Raw genomic sequence first — 8,511 nt, forward strand, 5'->3', positions numbered from 1 at the left:
GGAATCTGAACCGCTGCCACCACACTCACCTACTCCAGTACAAGATCTGCATCAACCCTTCTTACCTGTCCTGGATCTAAGTCAACTTCAGGTATTACTTCCTCTTTATGAGACTGATTGTGATCAAATTTCTAATTCTACAACTAATGATGCTTCAAGAACACACTCTATGAATACCAGACTGCAAACTGGAACAATTCAAAGGAAAGATTACACTTCATTTCATGCAAATTTACCTGAGTTACAATCCCTAAAGATTGATGATGGTTCTGGATGCTATGATGGGTTTTCATTTCTAGCTGAAGCTGTTGACTATGATGAACCAAAGGATTTTAAAGTGGCTGCAAGTAATCCAAATTGGCAGCAAGCTATGCAGGATAAGTTTGATGCTCTTAAAGGGCAAGGGACATGGACACTTATACCTCCACCTCATGACAGAACAATCATTGGGAGTAAGTGGGTTTACAAATTGAAGAAAAATCCAGATGGCAACATATCTAGATATAAGGCACAATTGGTTGCACAAGGGTATACACAAGAACATAGGTTAGATTACTCTGAGACATTTAGTCTTGTAGTAAGGCATACTACAATGAGGTTAATTCTTGCTCTAGCTACAAGCCATAAGTGGGAGCTTAGACAGTTAGACATCAAGAATGCATTTTTACATGCAGAATTGCAGGAGGAAATCTACATAAAGCAACCATAAAGCTTTGTCTATCCCAAGACTCCAAATTATGTATGCAAGCTTGTAAAATCCTTGTATGGACTCAAGCAAGCTCTATGAGCTTGGAATTCAAAATTCACATGTGTGTTACCATTTTTGGGGTTCACAGTTTCACAAGTTGACATAAGTCTCTTTGTTAAAACAGATGGCAAGGATATAGTCATTCTACTTTTATATGTAGATGATATCATCCTCACAGGTTCAAACATCTCCAAAGTGCAAGCTGTGATTACTGAACTTAGTACAATGTTTGATTTAAAAGACATGGGAAAGTTAACTTACTTCTTGGGGTTGCAAATTCAATACAGAGACAATCGTGATATGTTCATTAGTCAAGCTAAATATGCAAAAGAACTTATTAAAAAGGCAGAAATGGAAAGTTGTAAGCCAACACCAACACCTTCAAAGCCACATACACAGTTGTTAATGTCTGATGGTCAACCTTTAGCTGATATTGTCAGTGCATTTCAGTATTTGACATTCACTAGACCTAATATTGCCTATTCTGTGAATGTTGTATGTCAATATATGACCAATCCAACTGATGCACACATGATCTTGGTTAAAAGGATACTCAGATACCTTCAAGGGACCATACAATGTGGCATTACATATTTTTCAGCTTTTCATACACAGATTTCAGCATACTCTGATGTTGATTAGGTTGCAGATATCAATACAACAAGATCAATCACTGGATATGTTGTATATCTTGGTCTTAATCCTATATCGTGGCAATCTAAGAAGTAGTCATCAGTGTCCAGGAGCTCCACAGAAGCTGAATATAAAGCTTTAGCAAACTGTGCTGCAGATGCATGTTAGATAAGATTAATAATCAAAGATTTGCATGAATTCTTAATTGCTCCTCCAACTTTACATTGTGACAATCTCTTGGCATTAGCACTCAGTACCAATCTAGTCTTTATTTCAAGGATAAAACACCTTGATGCAGATTATCATTTTGTACGTGAGAGGGTGCAAAAGAAGGATATCAGTGTTCACTATGTATCCATAGACAACCAGGTTGCTGATGTGCTCACTAAGGGTTTGCATAGTCCTACATTTGTCAAGCATTGTATCAATCTTAGCCTTGGACATCCCAGCTGAGATTGAGATGGGGGGTAATAGCTGAAATGTAATAAGATTACATGTGGCATTTGTTAATTGATTACAAGTGGCATTTGTTGGTTGGTTAAGGAGAGATGTAGATGATTTCCATATAGACAAGTTAGTTAGAATTGTTAGGATATAACTATAGTAATATGTTGTAACCGATGCATTCAATACGATTTACTCTTCTTCTTCCTTCGCTGTTCAATTCTCTCTTTCTCTCTCTCCAGATTTCTTACTTGCTTGCTTTCGTAGATTTTCATTTCAAAGATTTCTTCATTCTATTTAGTTCTATTAAGAAGTAGTAGTGCTGAAATAGCTGAGTCATGGACATAAGACTAGTCAAGGATTTGGCTTTGATGTGGCCAAGTTTTAGTCGAAGTAGGATTGTTCGAGGATCAATGGTTTACAGTAAATTGGGATTAATTGTTTAAGAATCAAAATTCGTTTTTGGATAGAGTATGAATTGATTGTTATTGAGACCAGATTCAGAGTCATGAGTCATATGGAAGTGACGGAGACATTATGGTTATTGAGCATTAGTCAAGGATAATTCCAAGTATAATAAGGATATGTCGAGAAGTTGCAATGTTATCAAGGCTCTGCTACTCAGCAGATTTGACCATCACAAAATTGACTCCTATAAATATAAGTGATCTTACAACTTAGAGACGACCTTCTACTCAACACATAAGCAAATTTTCTTTGCGGAATCCTCTCATACCCTTGCGATAAATACTAACTTCTTCACTAACCCCTCCGTTAGCCAATATTATGTTTGGTTAAAATTAATGCGCAACAAGCTGTCGCTATATTTAGTTTGGTTAAACATCACTGGAGTTGTAGAATCAATCGGTCTAGGAGTACTTTATGTTTGGTTAAACAACACTAGTATTTTGGTTATTTATCCAAGTCTCTGCCAATGAGGATTTTTGAATCTCTCGCTAAACAAGGTCACTTTATTAAGCTTTTTCGAGAAAGCGAAGTGTTACCAAGTTACTTAGTGTTCAGCACATTAGAAGGCAAACCATTATTGAACTTCACACCAAATAGCATAACCTTGTCTTCAAGTTAGCAGAACTCGAATGCAAAAGTGTTCCTTCCGTGGCCGAAGCTGTTGAGTGTAGAAGTCAGTAACACGTTTCATCAACACACCACCACATCCATATCATTCATTCGACCAAGCTTGGTAGCAACTTGACATATCTATACCAGTAATCAATTATAAAAGAACATAGTTTGTATTTAGTTATTCGATTGCACGACACATAGGCTTTGTAGTTTATAAAGTTAAACATTAGCGCAAGTTCGAATCGGATATACTTCATCTCATCTTACCACTAATACGCATATATATATATATGTTTTGGAGTGATACGTGGCCTTGCATGGATATAGCAATATACATCATACGTGTCAATTTTCGTATCTCTTTCTTTGGTACAAAGAAAGGAACAGATGGTGACGTGTTCCCAACCATCTTCTACACTCCACAAGTGTAATCTCCATCAGCAAGGGCCTTTATTATATACCACCATAAACTTACAGTAATTTCAGTAATTACATCGTCTGTATATATTCTTTTGGCCTTCGACAAGCTAATAATAGAATAATAATTTTCTTATCCAGTAGTTCATCTCCCACCTAAAAAAAGCCTCAATTTTTTTTTTTTTTTTTGTAGAGTGATCCTCTCATACCATTTGCCCGTGGGTCAGCGTCTCCTCTAGCTAGTCTGAAAATTTGACATAACACCTCACTTCACACTCTCCACTTCTACTATATAACCACCACTCGCCCGCCATTTCTCTCCTCCCACACACCTACTTACTCTCTCTCTCTCTCTCTCTCTCTCTCTGATTTTTCAGTTATGCATGCCTTGCACTTCACCACCACTACATCACCACCCTCTCCCGCCCTTCTCCAAAATGCCACCCAAACTTACACAGCCACAACACAAATCACATGCAAAATCCTCATCAACCCATCCAAAAAAACTCTAACCCATAAAACCCAAAAACCACCAAGGCAACCCTTGCCACCCCCAAACACTAAACCATTACCGCAAGTGAACCCAGCAAAACCAAATATTAACCTACCTCGCCTAAACCCTTTTCAAAAATTAGCAGCCTCACTCCTAGACGCAGGAGAAACATCACTAATAGAGCCACTAGAAAAGAAGCATGCTTTGCCCAAAAACATCGACCCGGCTGTCCAAATATCGGGGAATTTTGCGCCGGTTCAAGAGTGTCCGGTTCATCATGGTCTCGAGGTTGTGGGACAAGTCCCTGATTGCTTACGTGGTGTTTATGTCCGAAACGGCGCGAACCCTATGTTTCCGCCGTCGGGCGGACACCACTTGTTTGATGGGGACGGTATGATTCACGCCCTCACTCTCGGCTCGTCAAATCGAGCCAGCTACAGCTGTAGGTACACACGCACGAGCCGACTTGACCAAGAAGCCATGCTAGGCAGGTCCATTTTTCCCAAGCCGATTGGGGAGCTTCATGGTCACTCGGGTTTGGCTCGGCTTGGTTTGTTCATGGCTCGAGCAGCTATCGGCTTGGTAGACAGCTCACGTGGCACCGGCGTCGCTAATGCCGGCTTGGTTTATTTCAACGGACGATTATTAGCCATGTCGGAAGATGATCTCCCGTACAGTGTTAAGATCAAGGGCGACGGTGATCTGGAAACAATCGGAAGGTTCGATTTTAACGGTGGATTGGACCGACCCATGATTGCTCATCCTAAGGTGGACCCCCGAACGGGTGAGCTCCACGCTCTCAGTTACGACGTGGTGAAGAAGCCGCACCTCAAGTACTTCAGGTTTAGCACGTGCGGGAAAAAATCACGTGACGTGGACATCACGCTAGACCAACCTACCATGGTGCATGACTTTGCGATAACCCAAAATTATGTGGTGATTCCGGATCAGCAAGTGGTATTTAAGTTATCCAAAATGATTAAGGGCGGTTGGCCTGTGATCTACGACCGGAGCAAGACGTCTCGGTTTGGAATTTTACCAAAAGGGGACGTGGACGAATCGAGCATCTGCTGGATTGACGTGCCAGATTGTTTTTGCTTCCATTTGTGCAATTCATGGGAAGAGATTTCGGACGTGGGTGACCCGACTGTTGTTGTCATTGGGTCATGCATGGACCCACCGGATTCAATATTCAACGAGCAAGGGAATAACCCAATTCGTGCTGAGTTGACAGAGATCCGGATGAACTTGAGGACTTGTGAGTCAACCCGGCGGGTTCTCGTCCCGAGTTTGAATTTGGAAGTAGGACAGGTGAACAAACAAGTGGTAGGACAAAAGAGCAAGTATGTGTATATGGCTATAGCTGAGCCGTGGCCCAAGTGTTCGGGTATTGCTAAGGTGGATTCGGAAACCGGTTCGGTGAGTAAGTATATGTATGGGTCCGGTCGGTTTGGCGGAGAACCGCTGTACGTGCCCCGACAGAGAAATGGTGGCATGGCACACCACGGTGAAGACGATGACGAAGGGTTTATAATGGGGTTTGTGAGGGATGAAGTTGAGGAGAGTTCGGAGTTGGTGATATTGGAAGCTTCAAGCATGAAACAAGTAGCGTTGTTGAGATTGCCTGCTAGGGTTCCGTATGGATTCCATGGTACATTTGTTAGTGAACAAGATTTGAAGCTGCAAGCTTAAATTAAAGCTATTTTTGTATATACTCGTTTGCCTATATATATATTTATGATAATTTTTTAATCGACGAGACCTTATGTGTTAATGAACCCTATTTCTATTAGAAAGACAATACAAATATATGATAAGTAATACTACACTATTGAAGTATTTCAGTATGTTTTTTTCTTAGCACGAGCCTGTTTATTTTTGTCATTTGTTAATTATTTTTTGGTTTATTCGATCAAGTGTTTAAAATTAAACAAAAGGATAATTTAGAAAGTGTGTTTTCAACCATAGTTGGGGCATTTTGATATAAACATTTCAGTAAATTAATAATACTGAAAATTTGTTGTTTTTAGAAATTTGATTAAATTTTTTATTATAACTTTGGACCCACATCTCATAATATTTTTTTCTAAAAGTCTTTATGTTAAAGAAAATAAGATCAATTATCTCTACTAATCAATAAAACACTCATTGTCAACCAAAACATTATGAAATTACCAGTTTAACCCTCTAATTAAAACAAAACATGAATAAGAAATATGGGGCAAAAATGTAATTTCACACAACAAATTTTGTTTTTTTTTTTCAAAACCTTACCTACATGTAATCCTAATATATCTATAATTATAAATAAATAAATAAAACTTTTCACTCCCACATTCTCTATCACTCTCTTCCTCTCTCCTATTTCAGAAACAAAAATAAAAAAAATTTCTCACACACTTTGTATGTGCCCATATGCTAGTTTACTTAAAGATAACTAACCTTCCTACATCTAGCCTTCTCTTTTTCCAGTAACAAAATAACCGGGATAATTAAAAGATTTTCTCTATGGATTTTTCTTTACCATATAGAGAAATTTATATTAATACGTTATAAGAAAAAAAAATGTAACAAAAATACAAATGTACCATTTATAGACAAGTATAAATAAACGAGTATAAATGTATTAATATAATCACCATAAAAATGTGTATAAAACGGAATGTACCAAAAGTGGGAATAGCCGTACCAATCAACCACTGTATATAAAATCAAACGTTCCAAAGGTGGAATTAAACGTATCAATCAACACTGTGTATAATATCAAACATTTCAATCAATTTATTACAAAAATTATTATGCAATAAGAATATTAGATTGTCAAAACGTACCAATACGACTTAATTAAATTGACAATATTAACCAACCGTACAAGTTGGAAAAAAAAAAGAAAGAGAAGTCTTTGTGTTATGTATATGAAAAACTTACCTCCTATAGAGAGTTAAATCCTTAAATTGAGAAGGGATGAGATTCTACAAATATAGCAACTAATTAAAATTATTCAAAGAATTTTGACATAAAAACTAATTTAATATGGATATAAAAAGCATTTAAATAAAGAATATACGTGAACATTGAGTTTGATCAAAAGTAAAGCACTTTCATATAAAATTGAGAATCAACAAATGTTTAATCTAAACAAGTTTAAGATAAAGGCATGTGATTCTAATTAAACCTTGACGAATGCTAGTTACCTTCCCCACATACCTTCCCATATTTGTCTTTCGCACTCAATGAATGCTATGTGGACTTGTCTTGCACCTAAATTTATGCATTAATTTTTCTTCAAGTAAAAAATAATTAATTTAAAGAGAAGCCTCGCAAGCACTTGAGATCTCTAGAGTCATACAAAAAGCATTCCTAGCTGAGGAATACAACCATCCAAAATATACATATTATTGCAGTTGGGCCCAATAGAGGTTATGGCGTCAGTAGTAAATATTGCTCCTAGTAGACATGGTTCCACTCTACCGAGTTAAAAGAGGAAGTCAGCCATTTTATGTCCGCCACAATAATTTTAGTTCACCAGTCTGTTGTCCACAATGACGTTGCTGAGTCAACGTTGTTTGGCTAAATTCAATGCGTCAGGAAGAGCTATTGCTTCCGCAGTGGTAATGTTACTAGGTCCACAACAGAAGGCTGTCCATGATGATTTCAATGATGAATCCCGCAACAGCAGAATTCCTCGTCACCGATCCATCAAAGTTGAATTAAAAAATTCCTTCTGCAGGTGCCTTCCACTTGATGGGGTTTGTTGTTTGTTTTGGTTTTCTATTTGTTTTCTTTAGGTTTGTATTCTGGAAGTCCTTTCCCACCATGACAACCACCATAAGACAACAGACTGGATGAGGCTTAATCTATCTAAAAACATAATAATTTCTATCATTCCACATGTGCCAGCAAAGAATAAAGATTACTAATGTCAGAGAGGTCATCTTTATCCCTAGCAGAGAGACTGTTTAACCAATCACTAATGTTTGTCACTAAGGTTGGAGGAGCAATGTTATTAAACAGTTTCCAGACTCCTGAGTATGATTACATTTGACAAAACGATGTAACTGGTCCTCATCACCATTCTACATAAACGACAAACAGTTTGACTATTGCGATTGTGTTTACCTAATCTTTTATTTGTAGAACGTCTGAATCTTATAAGTAACCAAGCAGAAAAAATTAACTTTGAGGCATATTAAGTTTCCAAATTTGTTAAGTTATAAGAAGTATTGCAATGCTCGTTAATTTGAATCCAAGTAGATGATTTGACAGAGAATTTTCCATGTGGAGAAGGTCCCCAAATGAATTCATCCTCCTTATCCTGTAAAGGAATATGAATGGTAAAAAATTTATATGCAATATTATTAGGCACCAGTTGACAGATTAAATCCTAAATCCACATTTTATCCACAGTTACATCACACACTCTAAGATCAACTCCAATGGTGTGCTAAAAGCCAAATTTCCCCATTTATTCCCCCCCCCCCCCCAATCACCACCCAACCCATGCTAAAACATTGGGCTAAAAGCCAAATGCCAAAGCTGGGCCAAATTCCCCCCCCCCCAATGAGAGTGGACTCGCTAGCAATTGGGCCAGTCTCAGCCCGCCCACGCTCCAACGAGCCCCACGCAGTGGGCTTGCAAAGCCTTCCCTACAAGGGTGGGCCCCGCTGTCAGCTGTGTGTCGGCCACCCAAAGA

General features: G+C 38.2%; 2 protein-coding genes across 2 annotated transcripts; both read left to right on the forward strand.

Moving 5' to 3' along the window:
- Positions 1 to 991: 991 nt before the first annotated feature.
- LOC139193073 (uncharacterized mitochondrial protein AtMg00810-like) lies at positions 992 to 1,477 on the forward strand. The gene is made up of 2 exons (XM_070816031.1): positions 992 to 1,243; positions 1,391 to 1,477. The coding sequence occupies exons 1-2, from the start codon at positions 992 to 994 to the stop codon at positions 1,475 to 1,477; spliced, it is 339 nt and encodes a 112-aa protein (XP_070672132.1).
- A 1,995-nt stretch (positions 1,478 to 3,472) lies between these two features.
- On the forward strand, positions 3,473 to 5,665 carry LOC103420192 (9-cis-epoxycarotenoid dioxygenase NCED6, chloroplastic). Its single transcript, XM_017328044.3, has one exon. It carries the CDS (start codon positions 3,705 to 3,707, stop codon positions 5,508 to 5,510), a length of 1,806 nt encoding a protein of 601 aa, XP_017183533.3. The 5' UTR covers positions 3,473 to 3,704; the 3' UTR covers positions 5,511 to 5,665.
- Positions 5,666 to 8,511: the final 2,846 nt, after the last annotated feature.

This window comes from Malus domestica, chromosome 16 (genome assembly GCF_042453785.1).
Source record: "Malus domestica chromosome 16, GDT2T_hap1".
In the NCBI taxonomy this organism is placed as follows: Eukaryota; Viridiplantae; Streptophyta; class Magnoliopsida; order Rosales; family Rosaceae; genus Malus; species Malus domestica.

Excerpts from the sequence above, each read along its gene's own strand:
- LOC139193073 (XM_070816031.1), top strand. The coding sequence starts at position 992 with ATGGGAAAGTTAACTTACTTCTTGGGGTTGCAAATTCAATACAGAGAC. Across the intron at positions 1,244-1,390 it reads TTGCCTATTCTGTGAATGTT|GTTGCAGATATCAATACAAC; the intron begins GTATGTCAATAT and ends GATGTTGATTAG.
- LOC103420192 (XM_017328044.3), top strand. The coding sequence starts at position 3,705 with ATGCATGCCTTGCACTTCACCACCACTACATCACCACCCTCTCCCGCC.